At 40.2% G+C, this 23,863-nt stretch overlaps 1 protein-coding gene across 2 annotated transcripts in view; it reads right to left on the bottom strand.

The window, feature by feature from the left end:
- The window catches only part of lin7a (lin-7 homolog A (C. elegans)), a 51,566-nt gene that overhangs the window by 12,726 nt on the left and 14,977 nt on the right, over nucleotides 1-23,863 (bottom strand). For both annotated transcript variants that reach the window (XM_085251979.1, XM_085251980.1), the window contains exons 2-3: nucleotides 14,985-15,103; nucleotides 2,271-2,342 (exon numbers count right to left, since the gene is read on the bottom strand). In XM_085251979.1, the coding sequence (XP_085108105.1) occupies nucleotides 2,271-2,342; nucleotides 14,985-15,103 (191 nt within the window). The remainder of the gene's footprint in view (nucleotides 1-2,270; nucleotides 2,343-14,984; nucleotides 15,104-23,863) is intronic.

Genomic DNA, 23,863 nt, shown 5'->3' on the forward strand with positions numbered 1-23,863 from the left:
TCCACACATACGACTCGGTTCTGCTTCTATGCCCCAGCTTTGTTTACTTTTTCCCACCGAGGCTTCTAGACTTCTGATTGGCCAACATTTCTGCACGGTTAGGAATCTAGCGCCACCTGCTGCTTTGGCATGTTCATAGCAGCGTTTTCCTTCATTTCTGCCTTTATGTGTGGACGGGATTCTTTTTTAAAACGAAAACGGAAAATCTCCGTTTTCAAAAATACCCGTGTACGTGTGGACGTAGCCTCAGTCTCTGACTGGAAGCGCTAATTCGTCATTCGGCTTTTGTCAGACTAAAGTAACTGTTAAAACTGTTTGAAAAGCTAAGCTATACAACAAGGAGAGATTGAGAATTTCCTTTTAGTTCTCAGTTTATTTGATATTGACAAAAGTTAGTCAGTTTTGTCTGTTCTTCTGTAAAACAAACTAAGATTTATTTTTAGAATTAATATTTTGTTTCTAAGTGGAATTGACAATTTAGTCTGTTTCGTTTGTTCTATTTTGAAACTTAAACGCTTTAGCGGCTGCCTTTTGTGTAGTTTGCAATATTTGCCTTTATTTATCTGAAAAAGTCTCATGTTCCTTAAGTACATCTACCCTGTTGAACTTATTATGGGAAATAAATATTTAAATAAAAACAAGCTGCTGATTATTTCACATTTTACTTGTGAGCAACGGCACATTTAAATCTTACAAATATAGTTATTTGGCTTATATCGTGATAGATATCGTTATCGACTGAAATGAAAAAAACATATCGTGATATGAAAAAATCTCATATCGCCCAGCTCTAATTATACTGCAAATTATTTTTGAGGTGAGCACTGCCAACACTCTCCATATACAACGCCTTAACATATACCTTTTTCCTACATGAACATAGTGTCAGTTCTTAAATCGCAATTTAAAAACTGACTAACAGCATTTTGACCAACAGTATTTTCAACCTTTTGACACCTCTACCTTGAAATGCAAACTCCTGTTTTGTCTTCATTGCAAAGATTCAACAAGGTGCTGGAAACATTGCTCAGCGATTTTGTTCCATATTGACGTGATAGCATCACGCCGTTGCAGATAAAGATTTATCGGCTGCGCATCCAGGGTGAGAATCTCCAATTGCGTCACATCCATCACATCTATTGGATTGAGATCTGGTGAGTGTGGAGGCCGTTTGAGTACAATGAACTCATTTATTCAGTGTTTAGTTGGTACCACAGGGCCCAAATTGTGCTAAATATGCCCCACACCATTCTCCACCACCACCAGCAGCCTGAATCATTGATAGAAGGGAAGATACTTGAATACTTTTGTTGTATTTGAGTTACTGTTGCTTTCCTGTCAGCTTGAAGCAGTCTGGCTATTCTCCCCTGACCTTTGGCATCAACAAGGCATTTTGTCCCAGAGAACTGCTGCTTACTGGATTTTTCTCGTTCCCTCTTTTGGACTGTTTTCCGTAAACCTGAGGGGTGATTTTGTGGGAAAATCCCAGTAGCTCGGCAGTTCATGAACTGCTCAGATCAAAAACAACCATGTCACTTTCAAACTCATTTAAATCACTTTTTGTCTCTATTCTGATGCTCTGTTTGGACTGCAGCAGGTGGCTTAGAGCATGCCTAAGCACACCAAGTTGTTGCCATGATTGGCTGATTAGATGTTTTCATTAATGAGCACCTAACAAAGTAGCCAGTCAGTGTATATCAGGTTAAAGAAGAATCTTAGACCTTTCCAAACAAACAAATTAATAAAATGTTCGTAATTTATATCAATGAGATAACTCTGGTCTACAGCTAGTTGCCTGTCCATCTGCACATTTTGTCTGTGGTCAAATATACGTGTAAACTTGAAGTTAAAGAAAATGGTTTGAAAAAAAGGATGTAAAATATGTTAGTTGTTCCCATCCCGTGTAAACACAAACTTGTTTGCCTTTTATGTGTGTGCTCTCTCAATAGATAAAGAAATGAAATGTCATAAATGTGAATCTGTTAGACAGTCTTTTAGCAGATGAGACTAACAGCGACGCTTTGGTTTTATTCTTGGAAAACTGGCACTCGTGTGTCATTGCTTGATGACCCACACACTCTTAATGAGGGCCATTATCAAAGGATGTAGTTTGCTGATTTCAGGCAGCTTTGGCCAAATGAAATGAAATGATGAGAATGAAATCACTGGGTAAAGTGATTAAAAGACAGCTCCCGAGTCATTAGTTACAGCTTTCAGTAATTATATATTATGATTTTATTGCTGAGCCAAATTTCCAACACAGTTCTTACCTTAGCCGTGGCCCTGGCCTGATACTCTGGACAGCCATTCACTGTAATTGTTTCGTGCATATACTGGTACACCTGAAAGAAATGAAGACAGAGATGCACGTGGTTGAAATCTGAATCCACCAACTTGCACATGAGCTCAAACTCTTCTTTTCATAGTCAAATAATGGTTTCCTTCCACAGAAGGCTGTGCACACTTGCATGTGTACAATAGCAAACTCTCAGGAAGCACATGGCATAGACTGATCCCTAATCTATGAGCAGTAATATTGCTCCTAGTATTTCAAAGTAACCCTCAAGTGATAGGGCCTCGCTCAAGCCTTTGTATTTAATAACATCTTGTAACAGAAAATCCTATTACGATCCGGCACGATGACTTTCTGCAAACACGCTGGTGTTATCAGCAGCTAGACAGATAAGGGAGAGAGAATTTTGCATTGATGCAGACAGAGAAGAATTTCTGTTACTGTAGAAAAAGTCAGATGTTCTTTTTTCGTTAATGTATATTAAAGGGGAGACTCTGGACTCTACCAGAGTAGGTCTGCATGATTCACGATTCAAAATAACCCCAAGTTCATCCATCCTTTTAGCTCCCAATCCCCTCTCTTTAAGCAAGTTTTCTTCCTGTCCCTTATTAACAGAGAGTTTGAACAACAAATGGGTGGGAATTCTGTGCACCTGGCCAGACCGGTTTTCCTGAGATGACCATATTAGGAATATCCCCTCTCACTGACCTAAAAGGTAGATCAGAACTGTCTGAAACAGAGGCTCTGTCTGAAAACTGTCTAAAGCCTGAGCTTTGGGGTTACAGGGATTACTTACTCTGTCTCCTTTAAACTTTCATGTTGACAAACGAGGCATATTGTGGTGTTACAGACAGCATAAAAAGTCAACAGAACAAGAAGTAACAGATTCTGCCGGGACTGAGCCGGTGCTAAAACACGGGTTAGTGAGCATGTCCATCTGGGTAGAAAAAAAGTTTTCTATTTGCTGAAGCAGACAGAATAAGTGCAGACAGCTGACCTTTCCTGTTTAGATGTGGCTTTTAAGAAAACCTTACAAGCAGACTTGTTCGGAGACTATAAAAGAGGAGACCATGGCCAATGTTGACTCGTGGGTAACATGCGGTAACTGAAGATATACTAGAGGAGTACCAATTCACACACTAAAACAAACAGCCTGATCTAATTTGTGTATGTTTTGCAGCTATAGAGTAGTCAGAAATCTGACCCAGTGCTACTGTCACATAATAAGAAATATAATCCAAGGATATGTTACATGTAAACTAATTCAGCTGTGTATGCTCATATTAACGATGGGCATAGTTTCTAATGATGATGAGATCGGGATATGTTGAAGTAAAGCTCAGACTTCAGTCTGCTCTAAATCCTTGATTTTAGGGAGTTTTTCTTCTCTCGGATCTAAGCAGCGCACCATTGTGCTGCCCCTGCTAGAGTCTACGAATAAAAATATGGACCTCAAAATAAAGGTCATAAAATAATGACTGAAATCTTTTTGGCTGATGACAAACAGTCCCATTTTTCTGCCTGCAATGTTGCTCACTGCCTCCTACTTTTTTCTTTACATTAAAGAGAACGTCTGAACCAGACATACCCATTACCTGCACAGAGAGAAATCAGGAGTTTAACATCAGTCAAGTTTGTGTGCATTGTTTGTAAGATATTTTTCAGAAAGCAGCAACTTGCCAGTGCACTTTCCAAACATTGCCTTGAGGTGTGACTGCCACCCCGTAACACAAGGCCTGCTTTTGCAAATGACTCGATTAAATACCGTAATGGCAGCATTGATTTCAGTGGAAAGATTCTCTAACTATCATCTAGCTGTTTTAATCTCACATTTATGGCATCTGCAATTAACTCAACGAATAAGTGACTGCGTTTTAATGGAACTGACGAATGTTTCTCAGCAGAAAAACAACAGCTTCTCAATGCAAAGCAGACTTGGAATGAATGTGTATGCTATGTTGGATATTATGGCTCAGAAATAAAATAATGATTCCACTTCCTGGATGACGTCACATCTCTCATTGCAGCAGAGCAGCTTGTTGGAGGCGAATGTGGCAGGCAGCTCTGACGTATCCCTGCAAAAACATTACAAGGGCCTTGCTTTTCTGTATCGTCAAAAGGGTGTATACTCATAGGATGCAAACCTTCAGATATTTGTATGTAGAGATCTCAAGAGCATGGAAAAAAATATCCCTGAGCTCCTGTCGGCTTGTTTGCTCATGAATCTCAAAGACCAAATGACTAGCTTTTGAGGGTGCACTTCAGAGCGCGACATGTTTTTGTAGATTCATGGTGCCGCTGATGCATTTTGATAAGAGGAGCCTGCAGTCCCCCCCCCCCCACACACACACACACCACTCCCAAATGACACCTTTTCCTGAGGACTTCTTCCACCTTTGCACTTTTTGAGGCTTAGCACAGCTTTATAAATGCCACAAAAGGTTTTTCTTGCCTCTATCTTACTACACAGTAGCTTCATTTCTCTCTTTTATCCCTTTGTTAGAAAAACACTACAGCAAGTCCTAATTACAGCTATTTATTCAGTCCATAACAGTCTCTAATGCTCTCTCTTAGCACCTATAAGACAAGAAGTCTGTAGGAAAAATGGCCTTTATCTGTCTGTGAAAGTAAAGCATTTTGGTCCTTAAAACATGGTCTCTGTTATGTAAATGTTTAGTAATGGCCCTATTCAAACACGACGTTACAGATAGCACTGCAATGCGTATGAAATACTTGGCATATTCTGAGAAGGCGGCACAGCAGTGAGCCGAAAAATAATGATACCCAGAAAATAAAAAACTCTCAAGTTTCTCTCAGTATATATCGCTGATGCATCAAAATGGCCAAGGTGAGCATAAGGGTGGCCAACATCTCACTTTTGGATCCCCTGATCCTCAACAATGGATAAAAAACAAACAAACAGTGAACTATTTCACAGATAAAGTCTCAGAAGGGTTGACTAAAATAATGCACTTAAAAAGTATTTTTAAAGTGCTTATTGTAAATTCATGAGTGTAATATAGTTTAATTGTTATGTGTAATTAAATGTGAAGAAACAGCTTCCATGAATATATGATCCATTTATCTGTGTATTGTGTTGACAAGATATGAAGATTGAAGATGAAGTAGGGTTGTGCTGCGCTTTCATGTAATACCAGTTTATACCACAAGAGAACGCAGTAAAGTATTTACCCTTGTAATTCATTAAGCACTATTTCTGCTTAGAATTGTAGCCTGACAAAAGGCAAAGCCTCTTAAGAAAACGAGGTAAATGTCAGCACACACAAAGAAGAATAAAATCACAGAAAACAATCAAAAACAGAAGGCAAGAGTGGAAAAACGCACGCCACGCCCTCTGGTAATCCTGCCCCCTGGTGGTGTTGTGAAAGCTTTAGTTAAATTACTCAGGGCAGTGTTTCCCAACCTTTTGGAGCCACGGCACATATTTCACACTAGAAAAATCACACGGCCCACCATCAAACAAAAATGTCACAAAAAGCGTACTGATAATTTTTCCCCAGTCTGTATTTTTTCTAGGACCCAGGTCAGATTGACTACTTTTTCTTTTCAAATATTTATCCATTGCTATTACGGGCTTCGTTGTCTCACTCACAGCATGACTATGATGTAATTTCTTCTGCGTCTTCTACTGTTTTACTGGCGGTTGGCAACCCATTTAATTAGAGCAGGTAGTTGTACCGCCCTCTAGGGGAGGATAATGTAATTGTTCTGCCCGTTACTCACGCCGGTCGCTTAGGGTATTAATCAGGTGGAGCCAGATAATCTTCCACGCCACACCTATGTGGGCCGGCAGAGTGGATGGGAAACACTGACTCAGAGGACAATTGCAAAATACTAGTTTGGAAAAATGTCAAAATCAACTTAACACGGACCAGTGCTCAAAGATACGCAGACGTAGATGCCAAGAACTGGTTTGAAACACACATCCAAGTAATGAGGAGCAGCAACTGGATTCAACTTTTCTTTTGGCCAATATAAGGGTAATGTCCACTTTTCTTTGGAAAAACCTAAGAGTTTGTTTTAGTTAAATACGTCACTTTGCTCACCCACTAGTCATTTACAGGCAAAACACCTATAATATCTATCGACAGTATAAAAGATAGACACCAAGGTGCCATTTTGAAGCCTCGAAAAGTGTTTTTCCTCTTTTCTGACTCCTACGTAACTAAAATTTACAAAATGGACTTAATGTTTTATCCAATATGACTCGAAATCATGTCCATCTTTCACTGTTACTTCTACTGCTTAATGTTCATAGCAATACCACATACGGTGTGCCAAAGTAACTGCAACTCTGGGAACTTCAGATACAACACTTCTGGTGTGAGGAAAGAGAAGAAGAGTGCTGAATTATTTAGCCTGTGCTGTAATTTGGGAAAATAAGTGGATGGATATCAGCTGAAGATTTAAATTAAATAAGGACGACCATTTGCATAATTTCTTTTTTGGAACAGTGGAACATTGAGTGTCCACTCTGACTGAACAGATAATTTAAAAAAAGCCTTCTGAACTGGCTGATGGTTCGATTATTTCCTAGTTCCTCCCTTGCTGTTTCACGAGTTGAGCAGCAGAGCTCATGCAGGGCATCTTGACCCTAAATGTTTTATTTTCTTATAAACAATGACTAATATATCCATACCACAAGCAGCAAGGCGTTGCAGTGGTTAGCCCAATTGTTACATGGTCAATATCTTTCCATGAGGAGTCTGCATGCCCTCCCTGTGTCTGTGTGGATTTCCTCCAGGTACTCAGACTTCTTCCTCCAGTCTAAAGACAAGCTTGTTGACTTTGAACTATATAAGCCCATTCCCAAGTTCACTGATTTTTCTATAAAAAAATATTAATATATAATATGTCCTGGCTTATTTATTCGTCATATTTAAATAACAGTGCTCTGAAGATCCACAGTTGATATCTCCCTTCATATTTAACCTGATTGGTTGCAGTGCCCTGCAGAGAGCCAAAAATGGGACTAACAGCTTTGTGCTTTTGAATGTCAGCCTCCTCTTGTGGTGGGTGCACTTTGCTCTAAAAAGGCCAGCTTTCCTGCAGGCATCTTGTCAATTCCCCTTTCCTTTAACCAAATGTCTTCACTGTCCTTCCAACAACATCAATACAGCCACTCCATCCTCCCCTACATGGCTCCCTTCTGCTTAGTTTGCCACACATTCCTGGTTTTAATGGTGAAGTGGACACAAACACATTCTTTCTAAAAGAATACCAGCATCACAAAGCCCATCTCGGAAGGGATGCCTACAGGGAATATTGATGCAGTGCTTCTTAGGAACACGGCTTCTTGTTTTGTCTAGTGAGAGATGGAGAGGGTGGACGGGGGGTGGGGAAAAAGGAGGTCTTAGTCTGGTTAATGTAGTTTTGTTAAGGATGAAAACCATTATAGTTAGCGTCTCAGTGGTGCAAACCATGACACCGAGGGAAAATATAGAGCTCGAACAGACTGACTTAATGTACCTTTCATCCTTTAACTTAATGTGATGTGGGAGTCGGAGGCATTGTGACGGAATCAACACAAATCCCAGTCAATTATGCTGACTGAAAATCTCTGCTGAAGTGGAAAATCAACTGCAATTTCAAAGCTGATGAAAAACGTGGCCGCTCTGAGCCTGCTTATTGCACTTCCTGTATTGGTCACGTGGCTCCGTCTAACCCAATATCCCGCACATCACTCCCTTCCATCATTTCCAGCTGGTTAGCTCTTCCAGTCATCTCATCTTGTGTCCTTCCTTTCCCATTTGCAAGGCTGATTGACCCGGACAACTCATTCAGGGTGTTGCAGTGAAACTAATGCTGCGACACAAGACTCTCCCCCACACCATCGATGAACGTGGCGAGGGGAAGACAACCAGCTCATCAAACTCTGTCTCGTTGTCATTTATCTCTAACACTGCTGAACTGGCTCTTTTCCCTGCCGTCCATTCTTCATATTGACAGTTACCTTGTCATCCACTAACAAGGCTGATTCATGTTTTGCAAATTCTCTTGACGCAGACATATAGTAGGAAGTCAGGTTTATACTCCATAGACAAGATTAGTGTCCCCTCCCCTGTCTCTGAAATGAACCAACTCAAATATGTGTGTAAGAAAAGGAATCATATCATAGATTACAGGATAAAGTTTGTACTGGAAAGAAAGGTCATCTGTGATAATGAAATCCCACAAGGTGAGCGTGATCAAAATGTACAAGGCGAGGGTTGAGCTATTTTAACCTGCGTTTTATGGTGAGTGAAAATGAATTAGAATATGATTACAGAGAGGAATTTTTAAACAGCTCCAAAGTGAAAAACTGATCTAGTTAAAAACCAATTCTGAGTATATTTTCCTTTGGATTAAAAAGCAGTGGGTTTTTCTTAGAATTACAAAGATATTTTTTCCCTTTTAGGCAGCAGTGAGTTGAAATTACTGCCATTATAGCGTAAAAAGCTACTTCCCGAGATTTCACAATCACTTTAGATAGGTATTCCATGACAATGAGCATTTGTTGTCTGCATTATGGTATCATTTTGTGGCTGAAAGTACTGATTTATTTCTTCCTCTGTAATATTCAGACATCTGAGATATTAGAGATAAAAATCAAGAAGCAAAGAAAGACAAGAAATAGACAAATAAATTAAAGCAGTGGGGATTTTGTATTTTTTCTTCAGGTTTGCTTTTAATGTTTCAGTTAATGGTAATCAGTGTTGGTCAAGTTACTTGAAAAAAGTAATCAGTAACTAATTACTGATTACTTCCCCCAAAAGGTAATCCCGTTACTTTACTGATTACTTATTTTCAAAAGTAATTCATTACTTAGTTACTTTTTAAAAACACGATTTATAACCTGAATAGGTAACAAAGTGATAGATCTTTCAGCCCAATTCTACTTTTTCTACATAATCCATCATACAAAATGTAATCAAATGGAAAAGTCTCTTTTTAAAACTTGTTTTATTAGTTTTAACCTTTTAACTTTATGCATCAAGCAAAAATTTAATTATATGCAACATTCTCTGACTTGAAGAAATTAGTTTAACATTTAAACCTTTTTTCTACACATTCCAGCACATAAAATAAAATATTTTTTGTGTTTACACTCACTCTTTCAAATAGATGCAAGTAAAACACAGCAGGAAATAAATAAAGTCAAAGACTCAGCGGTCCTGTTGCTCTATTTTCACCTGTAAAGCAGGAGTGGGGTAGGCGGAGGTTTGCCCTGGTGCAGGTGTGCTGCAGCGGTCAGTGGAAGAATCTGCGAGTTTCTCAGTGAATTTCCAATTACGTGGTTCGGTGCTTGCTGGGAAGTTTATGGGTTTTTTTCCACTGTAAAAAGAAGTTTTCTTCCCATGTGAGCAACGGACGCTAATGTTTTTGTCACTTTTTATGGAATCAAACTGACACTGACAGAGGCGAGGCTGCTGGACACTGGCGCCACCAGGCCCTCTGACCACCACCAGTAGGCAACGGTTGAAGTGTCTTGCCCAAGGACACAGGAGTTAAGTGTCATGATAGTAGCAGGGCACTGTTACAGAGGGTTACAGGGCCTACATTCTTCCTTTATGTACAAGCTACCGGTTCAAATAATTATAAAAAAAAACATTTTTCAATACCTATTGACAGACTGAAATAAAGGCAGGCTGTGTGTGAGAAGAAGACATCACCAGACAGAAAAAATGAACCCTGTGGCTGTAGCTGCTTTCTCTTGTCACAAACAAACATATCAAAAAAAGCGTTAGTATTTCAGACCATTAAATCCAGCCTAACTGCTACTTTCCCACTGAGATTCCCTTTCACTCAAAGATTGTCTCTGCTAACTGCTCCTGATGCAAACAGAGCATCAGAGGACACAGCTGTTGAGAGCTGTGATATTCCACTACATGACCTCATTTAATGCGCCGCATAATAATGGTAATAATCTACAGTATGCAACAACCACCACTTATAAATGGTCCTCCAGCTGGCTCAGCACTACAGAGAGATGCTGTTGTAGTGCGTCGGTTTTCCAAATGTGTCATTGACTATAAGCCACAGTCGTCCTCGCTGCAGCCCACTAATCCCACAGCATCTCTGATGGTTTCCCTGGTGACTGTGTTTAGCCAGCTCTTTGTGGGTGAAGTGCTTCGCATCTTTGGCTCTTGGCAAACAGCAACTACTGCTGCTGCCACGCTCTTTTTTTTTATGAGGTTTTTGAGAATCACTGTCATTGCACTCCAGTGACTGGCACTGGGATCAGTCAGCTGGTTGCCAGACGGGCAGTTGGTGCCAGGACGTGCCAGGCTTCCCCAAGCTGGCCAGAGCAGAGCAGAACAGAAGACTATTCCCCATCCCTTCTGTTGCATGTTTTCATGGGTTTTACGTAACATTTGATCAGAATTAATTTCTGATCATTGGTGTCATTGCTGGTGTTGGCGAACTTTCTACTTTTCTATTTGTCTAGACAAAAGCTGAAAAATTAATGATCTCCAGCATTCACTGATTAAACTGCGACTATAAAGGGCGTTCAAATTGGATGTCTTGTCAAATATCACATTTTATCATCCTCTACAGACTCTGCATGACACTCCTTTTTGATGTGTTTCCTTGATCTAAAGGGGACCTTTCGTGCTTTACCTTATTTTCTGTCACACATATATGCATATAGTGCAGTACAAAAGTCTTCAGCCTCCCCTAATTTCTTTATATTTTGTTATATAAAATGGGAAAAGTGGCAGTGATTTATCAAAACATGTGCAAACATAGATGGATATGCGGTATGTAAGGCAAATACAAAGTTTGTACAAGTCTAACGAGCCAATATTCAGTATGACTCCCTTTAGTCTTCAACACAACCTGAACTGTCTTAGCCAGGTGTTCTTGTCATATCTTGAATTCATCTTCAGGAACAGCTCCTCTGGGTTCTTGAAGGACATTCTTTGGAAGTCTTTTCTACATGATCCCACACTACAAAAATGTTCAGTCCAGGCTCTGGGGAAGCCAGGCAATGACTGATAGTTTCCCATTGTGTGTTTTTCTATCCAGGTATGTTTTTATTGCGTTGGCAGTGTGTTTGGGATCATAATTCCATCAGTTTTTCCAAGATCCCCAACACCACTGACTGAAATACAGCCCCACAACATGACTGAGCCTCCACCATGTTGCACTCACTGCTGACTCTGTCCTGATCTCCTCTGTCTATAATGACATCAATCCGAATCAGACATTTCAAAAAACGCGTTCACACTGATTTTTTCAGTCCAGTTCTTTGGCATACCTCAGCCTTTTCTCCCCGTTTCTCTTCTTTCCTGGTAGCCGCTGAGACCATTTCTGACAGTAGAAGGACAAATTGAAGGGCTAGATGCATCTTTCAGGCCATGCATCAGGCACGACTTTCAGATACTGTTCATCTGCTGTAGATAAAAACTTTAAAAGTGCTTCAGAAAGCCTGAACAACTATAGCTCCAGGGCGTTTTAAAAAATAGAACAAAGCCAGCGTTCTTGTAAGCTAAATATAAAGAACTGGTAGGTGTCTCACAGTGTTTGCACAGTACATTCTATCAACACGTGTAGACACTTAGCCATCAGAGTGCTGTAACCACTTTGATCTAGACAGTTTTTTCTACTCTTAGATCAGTATGATGTCAGTAAGGCTAAATATCATGGTCATCTCATGCACACAGCTCTGGATGTTAGCACAGAAGCCCCACCCAAGTGATCCTGAAACATTCAGCTTACGAAGCACAGCCATTCAGAAGAAAGCTGCTTTACCTACAGGTGGTTACAGAAAGTGGATGGGACAACTGTAAGAGTCTGAAAATATGAGGCATCTTTTACAAAAGTTATGTTATATTTAAAAAAAATTGATTAAATAAATTATGTATGTTATAATACATCGGACCAGCTTTTTTTTTTTTTTTTTTTTTTTAAATCAATCACAGTACCCTAATGGCAGTTAATGCATGAAATGGCATTTAATTATGCTCTGTTAAAGTAAAAGAAATGGTGAGATCCTGTTAAATACAGAAGTGTCATACTCATCGTTTTCTTCATCTTTTAAACAAATGACAAAATATTTTATGCAATTATTTATCTTCAGATTTTAAGACCTTCTTTATTATTTTGTTTACCCCATATATACTTCTAAGTAACAAGTACAAGCTGAGAAAGTAAGTTTTATAAAGTGCGAATTACAGCAGCTGGCTTACAATTCCCCATATCACTGATTTTCCAAAACATATTATGGTTATTTTTTGCCCTGCAGCAGTAAAATCTTATTGCATGTCTACTTAATTTACAACACAATTCTCTTCAGAAAATACAGCGGCGCTCTTCCCAACATACTGATGAAGTCCGCTAATTGTCTTTCATTCCAGAACAAATTACATGTTCACTTTGTTCACAATTAACTTGCAGCACAGAGGCCATTCTGTCATCTGCTTCCCTGCTCTTCAAACTGCTGTTTACTTAACAAATCCATGTCACTGGGTAGTGCTAAAGTATATCACAACAGACAGAACACTAAACACACAAGATCTGTTGTTATCAGCCTGTGCAGCCGCGCCACGTAGAGCGAACGCTCTTGTTTGCTTCTTACCCCCGCCGTCTTGATGAATGATCTCAAGATGACGGATCAGTGGGTGGTTGTTTTGCGTGCATGAGAATGAAAGCATTTTAACAAGAGGAGAAAAACAAGAACTTCAGTTTCACGATTCACATTTTACTTCATCCCCGTAAAATACGATTGAAACCAGTCCCTAACAGGGATTCGCTTAATTAAAATTCAGTTTAACGAGCTTATCAAACCTTAGACTTAATGAAATGCTCATGATGTTTTCTGGCCCTGTGAACATTTAAATTGTGTGTGTGTGTGTGTGTGTGTGTGTGTGGGGGGGGGGGGGTTATGCAGTCAAAAACCCACTGTGCCTCTGACTTCTGCTGTTCAGCTCTAGCTGTAATAAGGCAGCGCGATAAGCTCTGACATTTTCATTATGCTGCAGTCATTTGTTGATTGATGCAGCTCAGCAATGCCTTAAAGTTACACTCTCTGATTTTCTTGTTGTTGCTCCAGGCTTACTGTGGGCTTTGGGTTTGAGTTTCAAGGCACTTACAGTGACCTGACAGCACAGTTTGGCACCACTGCATTATATAAAACTATCAGGTAATGTTACTTCTCACCTTCGGCCAAGATATGAAATATGTTGAGCGAAAAGCTGTTTAGAGATTTGGATGTCAAGTCAGGTGTCAAATTCATTTGAAAAACACAAGGTGACTATCTGCTGTTTTTATTTCCTTGGGTCTGATGGAGCTTACAGGACTCAGAATCAGTACTCTTGCTACTATCAAGCCTTTCAAGCACCACAGATAATAATACGCTTAAAGTTATAAGTAACCACGTCAAGATAATCTTCAAAGTAAGCCAACAAATCGCAGTGGCATTTCTTTTAAATGAACTACTTAGGGCCCAAGTGACAGAATTTCTAAGACCACTCCTCCTACTGAAATTTAGTGATTTCAAAATCCGATATTTCAGTATTTTCCAATATCGATATCTTTTTCTTTCAAATGCAAAATACATAAACATTGTTGGCAACAGCTGGAAGAAAAACTCCATAACCTTTTGTTTTGTAAAGTTATTTGTTTACTCTTATACTCTCTGCCTGACTTTGCTCACATTAGCTGGCCGTGCTTTACCAAAACGGAAGTTGCAGTGCCCTCAGGTGGGCAAACTATGCAATGTCAACAGTAGAAACATATGAATGGTGTCTCTTCTTTACTTTTTAAATTTTAATTTAAACTTTCATTATCATCAATCATCAATAAATACCAATAGTGGTCCTGTCTGACTGTCTGTTACACAGCAGAAAATGTCAGCAAATATATACCAGATGTTTGATACTGATTGATATTAAATAAACTGGCAAGTGTGCCTGCGTTTAACGCAAATTTTGAAAAAGAGAAATAGATGGTGTTGTATGCAAGTTTTTGCATTCTTGAAAAAAAATGACAGTTTTACTGAAGACGTCCTCTAAGCTTTCATTTTGAGCCAAATTAAACCAGGAATTCGACATCCTTTATACCCCCTAACCCATAGAAAAATTACTCAGTACGTAAACATGAATTGTTGAATTATTAGGCTGAATGTCAGTCTTTGTAATAGTATTGAGAATATTTTTTTTTTTAAAGGTAGCTCTTTTTAAAACGTTATCCAAGAAACCAACATCCACAGACACATGATGGATGGTGGGTTATAACCAGACAACCTATTTTTAATATATTTATTTATCCCCTTTATGTATATCTAAAAGTGAATTACATTCCTGTCTCATTGTGGTTTAGATGTTGAGATTATTCGTATGGGTCTCTGCACTGCTGGTATTCCTAACAATGCCCATGTGCCCTTTCAAGAAAAGCTACATAATGCTTGTCTTTGGTGCTTCAAGCTCTTATGGGTCATTAGCCCTGTGGAATAAGAAATGGAGTTAGATGGATAAAGCCATTGCAAAAGTCACGTCTGAGTTCAGCTTATTGTTCCCACATTTTATCTTTTTGTATTGTTTTGTTTTAAATTACAAAAACATATTATGCACAAATTCTACTAAAGGTCCAGTACAGAAGACAGATGGGAAAGGTCATGACAAAGGAGCCCCACACAAGAAAAACAATCTAAATTCTTGTTGGTGTTCACAGAGCAGCAGTGACTCACCTCTCTGATGGCTGTGCAGAACTCACTCTGAAGGACTTTCTTCAGAGATTGGAGCTTGTGACCGGGAACATCGCCTGACTCCTGCAGCTTCTCCAGCAGCTCAATAGCCCTGGCAACATCTGGGAAGCGAGAGAGAGAGAATGGGTGTGAGTAAATATGTATATGTGTGTGGGTACTCATGCCAAGGGGACAGAGGAAGAGGAAAAAAAGAAGCCCCGTTCAATTACATTAACAGCACTGCTGTGACAAAGGCGCTAGAGCAAATCAATGGGCAGGATAATGGAAATAGACTCAGTCAAGGCCAGCAGTTGCAAGGACGATAGAACAGCAATCCCATCCATGGATCGTTTGCATTGGCTTATCTCTGAGCATGAGAATAAAGGAGCGGGGTGACAAGTCAAGGACTCATTTGTTCAAAGGTAACACTTCCTGGAAAGAGTAGGCATTACAAAGCGTTTACACTAAACCGTAAGCCTTAAGGTAGAGGCCGTGACTCTGGGGTCTTCTGAGCTCTTTTCTCTTAATTAGCTTCTGCTGAACAAGTTCCACAGCCTGGATGATTAATTTTTTACCCTCTGAAACTGGCAGGCCAAATAGACTCACAAAGGTAGAAAGGGTGATTTGGTACTCAATCACTGGACTTAGATTGTTGTGTCAATATCATGCTTTATTCATGCCTAAGACCTGTGACCACACAAGAGGGGGTGACGGCAATAACATTTCAGTTCATACAATTCAAGTTCCCCCTCTGCTCTAGTTTCAACCCAAAGGGGACACAGGCTATTTTTTGCAAGTACCCCATAATAAGGCATTTAAGTAACGATTATATTCATTATCTACTAATTACTGATTATTTAATTCATTCTTTAAGCCAATCAGGTCACATCTTTAAACTAGTAGTACTCTTAACTCCCCAAAATATGTTAAAACTTCAGAAGGATAAAACAATAAAAAGTATTCATAATTTCAGTATAGCACGTAATGAATACATGTTTTATTACATTTAGCTTCTGAACACCACAAAAGTTTGTTTTGTAAATACTATCAAATATTTTTTTCAGACGCATTTAATTATTTATCACGTAGAGCCGAATTAAAATGCAACCGTATTGCTCAATATCACAAATGTGACACAAACAGCATCCTCCAACATTAGACAGGAAATTCAGACAAGACAAAAAAAAAAATCCCTAAAATGCAAAAAACAGAAAATTAAACTGCAGGAAAACTCAGGAAGACAAAGGAAACGGGATCCCTCTCCTCAGCTAGACAGACTTGGAGTAGATGTTGTGTACACTGTGTTTAGTAGGTCTCTCAGTGTTGGTAAGGCCTCAAGGGCTATAAATGATCCAGCGGCCTCTGAGATTAGTCTCTTTTAATCTGCGACTGAGTGGCGTCTTTTTTATCTGTTCTCGAGGACACATCAGAAAGTTGCCAAAGCCTTATCTGAATAGATGAGCATAGATTGAGCTGAAATATGCCCCGTTACAGAATAAACTTCAAAACTGGGTCACATTATTTCTTGTCAGCAAGTGTGATTAGCTTTGTTTTCGTCAATATCACACTGCTCAAAAGTGTTTCTGTGTAAAAGATTTGAGCCTCGCAACATGTTTCTGCCGCTTGATTTATCAGTGGGTTACAATTATATATCAACGACTGATGTTATTCATTTAAAACAACGTACCAGCGGCAACAGACGTTTAGCTCAGTTGCAGGTTTAGGGTCATGATATATCAACAAGCAAACGCTGCATATTTAATGACGTTATATGGCAGGGCCACACTTCCATCTATGCTGACCACCAGGGATCGAGCACACAGACGCATAAATATACTCTCTAGGTTTTTTGCTGTATCCACATATGCTTGTTCAGAGAGAAAACTGGGAAAACAGGGACACAGAAGTCTGTAATGCAATCAAACATAACAAATTGTGCTGATTTTTGTTGATTAATCAAGAATTTAGATCAGTGATTCACAAACATGGATACAAGTAACAGAGACGAACAGAGAGAAAAAAAAAGGGTAAGTAATGTAAATAGAAAACATAAGTACGCCTTTACTGCTTCCATAGCAATTAAAAAGTTAAGCAGCAACCAGCTGCTGCTAACTAAATGCGTTTGAATAATTCAGTATCAGCAAGTGTGAGCACCTCTATAAAAGCAGAGGTTTTGGCAGTTTGCTGGTCAAGAGCACTCAGGTGTGTGATAACCCAATGCCACAATCTTTCCAGGAATGGTGAACCAAGCAAAATCACCCCAAGGTCAGACCATGTAATGCTTAGAGAGGCTGCAAAATAAAATAAAATAAAATCCCGAAGGCTATACTGCAGACTCTACAGGCCTCAGTCAGCAAGTTAAATGTTAAAGTTCATGACAGTAGAACGGTTGCTGGGAGAAAGTCTATTCTCTCTAAAAGGAACATGGCAGGACAGGTTAGGTTTACACAGTTGCATCTGAACAATGCACAGCACGTCTAGAACAATGTCCTTTGGACAGATGTTTGCCCATAATGCACTGTGGCACAGCCACCTCATATCCACTGTCAAGCGCTGTGCTGGAGGACTGATTGTTTGGGCTTGTTTTGCAGCCACAGGATGTTGCCACCTTGCAGTCATTGAGTCGACCACAAACTCCTCTATACACCAAAGTGTTCTACAGTCAAATGTGAAGCCATCTGCCTGACAGGCAAAGTTTTAACTGGGTCATGCAACAGGACAATGATCCCAAGCACAGCAGCAAATCTACAACAGAATGTCTGAAAAAGAAAAGAATCAAGGTGCAGCAACAGCCCAGTCAAAGTCCAGACTTCAGCCTGAATGAAATGACGTGACAGGCCCTTAATCGAGCTGTGCATAGACCTGTGAACGTCAATGAACTGAAGCAATGCTGTAAAGAAGAGTGGGACCAAAATTCCTCCACAATGATATGAGAGACTGAGAAAATCCAATTCAATTCAGTTTTATTTATACGGCTCTAAATCACAAAAACAGTTACCTCGAGACCCTTTATTTTGTGAGGTAAAGGCCATACAATATACAGTGTAGAGAGAAACCCCAACAATGAGACAGCAAGCGAGCGCTTGGCAACAGTAGGAAGGAAAAACTCTAGGAATCACAAGTAAGCCGTCTGTGAGCAGTCTGAGAGTGAAGTGCTCTATTATAATTTAGCAAAATGCAAAAAGTCAGAAATTCTAAGTATAAATGAACCATAAATAACCCACTGAGCAGTGATATGTAGTAAAGTAAATAATATATACTTAGACTATTCTATACTTAATAGGCTGTGTCCCCTTCATTTTAAGGCTCAACTATGTATTATAGCTCCATGCAGGTTTCTTTGGTATAAAAAAACCACTTAAAAAAAAAAAACCATAGCCATTTACACACATGCACTATTGCCCTAAGCTTAATATTGAGTTGAATGCCAGAAGACAAATGCATGATGCTTTGCACACTGAACCATCTTCATTTTGTTGGCTTCCCAATCATCCTGCTTTCTGCTTCCTGCAAGCTCTAGTCAGATCCCCTGTCTAAAACCACACAGAGTATCAACATGTGACAAAGAAAAAGTCTGACAGTATCACAACCTAAACCTGAGGTGTCAAAGATAAGGCCCGGGGGGCCAGACACGTCCTGATGAAGACTCCAGCCCGACCCCATTGAACATCATTGGAAGGTGCAATGTTTTACAGCTTTATCTTTACTGACAAAGACCTCCCACACGCTACACCAAAGTAACTGGGTAATACATAAAAAACCAAGGAAAAGTTTTTTTTCTCCCTTTATAATTTCTATTATTTACAACGGATACACAGAATACACTGTGTATCCATCCACTGTACACATGGATTCACGTTTTTGTAATTTGACACGTTTATTTCTTACAATTTCAGAGTCCTGGTGACAAATTTCTGACATTTACCGCAGCAGCATTTCTCTACCATATTGAAAAAAAACTGAGACATACATTCGAAATTGCACCCCTTTTTCTAATATTAAGATATCTCAAGGATTAAATGTATAATTAAACTCCTTTATACTGACAGAAAGGGGAGTTTCACTGGTCCGGCCCACTTAAGATTAAAGTGGGCTGTATGTGGCCTATGATGTAAAATGAGTTTAACATCCCTGACCTAAATGTCCTGACATTTTCCTGAGCTCACATGTGAAAACAGTTTCCGTCTTCAACCTAAAATTTCATGATTCATATAAAGGGGGCTTGGTTTTTGCTTCCAAAGGAGACTCAGATCCCTACAAGTTTAACTTGTACTTAACAGATTCTCCTTCCCCACTATATGAGTAATACCAGCACACACACACACACACTGGTATTGAATTCTGGGAATATTGAGCAATTCAGCAAAGCAGATGACAGACTGAAAGGCTTTTGCTGCATGCAAGCCAGCGGGAGGTAAGAAAAGAAGCAGTACTGAGCTCTGACCCCTGCGAATACTATATAAGGTAATGTGAAATGTACAGTTTCTATTTCTTTAAAAGGTCATTTGGGGGCATTGTGCTGTTATTAGACGGACAGGAAATATGGGGAAAGAGAACAGGGGAGAGACATGGTAAGAATCCAGCTGGCTGTAAATCAAATCGGGGACTCATTCCTCAAAGCACTTCCGCCCATGTGGTATGAGCTATAGCCAATTGGCTGTCAGGGCTACCCCCTCTGCCTGTTTCTATTTCAAGCACTCTGTAATAAAGCACTGAGAATTTTATTGATTTTCTTGAAATTGCAGGGGTCAGTTCCCATCACGAGAACAAGGCATGCAAGCGACAGTCCAGTCATTTAATACGGGCTTATTTAGAGCAAACAGTGGTGTGAATTAGCCATTAATCTAATAACCAAGAGTTTCATTTAAAGACAGCAGCTGCATTTTTGCTATTTTTCCTGGTGTGTTTTGTCTGTCGAACATTAAAGATTCTATCACTCCCAGTCCAAGCACCGTTAGCCTTCAGCATGTTCCCGCCTGTTCCAATCACCTCAGCTCTGCACTTACCTTCACACCTGCTTCTCATCCCCAGAGGGACTGTACACCAAGCCCCTACTGTTACTGCCCCTATGCCTGCAGTTTCTTTCTCTCATTCGGCACAAAAATGTAACTGAAAATAATAAGAAATAAAATGACAACAACAGCGGAAGCGTCTCTAATTAAGAAGCGTTAAACACAGATTTAACGAGACACATGTTAGCAGTTGAGCAAAATAAATACACTGCAGTGAGGATCTCGTGCTTTCTTCAATGCTTCGCTTATTCAGTGTTGTCCATGCTGAGTCGACACACTTATGGAGGGTTTATGCTACAGTATTAGAAGCCTAGCAGCTCTCTGGGCTTTAGTTGGGATCCCACAGTTTCCAAACACCATATTTCTGATTTTATTTTAAAAAAAAAAAAAAAAAAAAAAAAAAAAAAGGACTAAAAACAGTTGGACGTGTCTTATTGCTGGAATAATGAAGCGTTGTCAAAGTTTCTTGCACGTGTCGGTTAAGCACAAGGTTTCCTTTGGCAGCAGTGTGTGACACTTCGGGTTATGGCATTAGTTACACAGGGCTGTCACTCAAAACCAAAAATAAAAGTCAGTTGGAAAAAAAAAAGAGGAACCAAGTTACAAACAACACTCTGATGTGGAAGTTGCGGGTCTTTAAAACGGGATGTTATCTAAAATCTGAATTCTTGACTCCTGCTGTGAGGTGTTATGCATTCAGGGACATTGTGCTGGCATGCTTAGGTTCCTCCTGTCCTCTTACACGAAAAGGTCACTGCATATCAATACAAAGTTATTCCGAGTGCTCACATGGTGAAGACACCTGATGGTGTTTATTTTCCTTTAATCTGTCACCTGTCCGATCTCTAATTGATATTCTGGTCTTTACGCCTGTTTTCTGCCCTGCCCTGTTTATTTTTGGACCCCTTCTCGCCCTTTTTTGGACACTTCGGCTTGTTTGTGACCTTTTGTACTTGGCCGACGATTTGGTTGGACGCCAGCCTGCGCCCGCTTAATTAAACTTTGTTCTTAATTGTTATGTATTTAGTAAAATCAGTTTATAGTTTGTGGCACTACTTTCTGTTATTGAGTGTAGAACACAAAGTGTGGTGTATGCGCGCATTGATATGCCTGCGCCTTGTTTTCCTTAGACTGGTTATTAAAGTAAATTCCTACGACTAAAGAAGGCGTCGTTACTTACCAGTTAAGTTATAAGAGAACATAACAGACTGGCGACGAGGATTAAAACGGATCCCCGATGTGCATTGGACGACAGAGAGGGGGAAATCCTTGTGAAAGTGGCCAAAAAGACACGAAAAACGGTTAGGGCCAAAACAACTAACCCTCCGTGTGGATGCTAGCTCACCTGCCTGGCTAAAGAGAGGACGTGAGTAACATCAATTATTTTAAGTGAAGGACGCTTATAAAAATACCGAAAAATGTCAGGAGGCGTTGGACAAATGGACGTTTTTGATAATGGCACAGAGGATTGGACAACATACGTAGAGAGAGTTGAACAGTATTGTCGAGCTAATAAAGTAGAGGACGAGAGGAAAGTTGCTGTGTTACTGAGTGTGATGGGAGCGAAAACATACAACTTGTTGCGCAGCCTCATCACACCGATCAAACCAGCTGACAAAAGTTTCAAGGAGATCACAGAAGTGCTCCAAAAACATTTCCAACCGAAGCCACTGGTTATAGCCGAACGTTTCCGATTTCATAAACGAAATCAACTAAAGAATGAGTCCACATCGGAGTACATCGCGGAACTCCGGCGGCTGTCGGAACACTGTCAGTTCGGGGAGGGGCTGTCAGATGCGCTGAGAGACCGTTTCGTCTGCGGCATGAACAATGAAGGCACACAGAAACGACTTCTCACAGAGGATAACCTCACTTTGCACCGTGCATTAGAGATAGCGATATCGATGGAGACAGCAGCAAAAGATGCCGGAGAGCTTCAGGGAAAAGGCACGGAGCCGTGTTCTGTAAACAAAATATATCCGCAGCGCAATAACAAATTACCGATGTGCTTCAGATGCGGCAAGAAGTCACATGACGCTGCTAATTGCTGGTTTAAAGAGAAAGAATGCCTGCAATGTAACAAAAAGGGGCATATACAGAAAATGTGTAAATCAAAGCAGTATGATAAAAAGAAAAACAAAATGTGGAAAAGAGACAGAAAGCTGCATGAAGTAAACGAGTCAGAGCCAACTGATTCTGAGGAGGATTTGGCATGCCTGGAACTGTACACAATGCAAGAGAAAGATAACGATGCAATATGGCTCACACCTAAAATACAAGGGATTGAGTTACAGATGGAACTGGACACCGGGTCTGCTCTCTCACTGATTTCATATGAAGATTATAGAAGCAAATTCCCCAATCTGAAACTGAAGCACACCTCGGTGAAACTGAAAACGTACACAGGTGAAAGAATAACTCCTCTGGGAAAACTAAAAGTGAAAGTGGAATATGAGAAAAAGAAATGCAACCTGGAACTTTATGTTCTGAAAAATGGAGGTGTGCCATTATTTGGGCGTGACTGGTTGAAACACATCCGCCTCAACTGGAAAGAAATAAAGTCAATGAGACTGAAACGAGGCCTGAGTGCAAATTCTGTAGATGAAAGACTGAAACAGATCCTTAATAACCATGCCCAGGTGTTCAAAGATGGAATCGGCACCCTGAAAAATATTAAAGCACAGATCATACTAGAGGACAATGCAAAACCAAGATTCCACAAGGCACGCCCTGTACCTTATGCTCTACGCCCTAAAGTTGAAGCAGAGCTTCAACGCTTGGAAGAGCAAGGAATACTCACCAAGGTGGAATGGTCAGATTGGGCTACACCAATAGTATCAGTAAGCAAGAAAGCAAGTGACAGTGTGCGGATCTGTGGTGATTTTAAGGTTTCAGTGAACCCAGTTCTCCGCATAGATCAATACCCACTTCCACGGATAGAAGACATATTCACAGCAGTAGCAGGTGGCAAACACTTTTCAAAAATTGACCTTGCCCAGGCTTATCTCCAGATGGAAGTAGAAGAGACATCCAGAAAATATCTGGTAATAAACACTCACAAAGGCCTATATCAGTACAACAGACTGGTATTTGGTATTGCCAGTGCCCCAGCAGTATGGCAACGTGCCATGGATCAGGTCCTACAAGACATTCCAGGAACACAGTGTTTTCTGGATGACATAATCGTCACTGGTGTTGATGAGGAGACTCATCTGGCTAACCTAACAGCAGTCCTGGCCAGGCTAGAAAAATATGGACTGAGAGCAAACAAAAACAAATGTGAGTTCTTTAAGGATGCCATTGAGTATTGTGGACACAAGATCGACAGACATGGGCTCCACAAAACCAAGGACAAAGTTGAAGCAGTCCTGAAGGCACCAGAACCTAAAAATGTGAGTCAGCTGCGCTCTTTCTTGGGCTTAATTAATTATTACCACAAGTTTCTACCAAACCTTTCAACAGTTCTGCACCCGCTGAACTCTCTGCTGCAACAAAATGTCAAATGGAAATGCAGATGGACTTTCACGTCTTCCACACATGCAACCCACTGAAGAACTGACTGATCCAGCTACTGTGTTTCACGTTACACAAATGGAACCCCTACCTGTCACAAGTGCTCAGGTGAAAAGGGAAACGAGCCGAGACACAATCTTGTCCAAAGTATACGATTTTACTGTGAATGGTTGGCCGTCCTGCACTGACACTCAGTTCTCTGCGTACTCCACCCGCAAAGACCAACTATCCGTTTGCCAAGGATGTGTTATGTGGGGAACTCGTGTCATCCTGCCACCCAAACTACGTACAACGGTACTGGACTCACTGCACATTGGACATTTAGGTGTGGTTAAGATGAAATCTCTTGCTAGAAGC

The sequence above is a fragment of the Mchenga conophoros genome, linkage group LG17 (assembly GCF_057382185.1).
Source record: "Mchenga conophoros isolate Kocher_MC1m ecotype Shallow Benthic linkage group LG17, M_conophoros_male_GT1.1, whole genome shotgun sequence".
In the NCBI taxonomy this organism is placed as follows: domain Eukaryota; kingdom Metazoa; phylum Chordata; class Actinopteri; order Cichliformes; family Cichlidae; genus Mchenga; species Mchenga conophoros.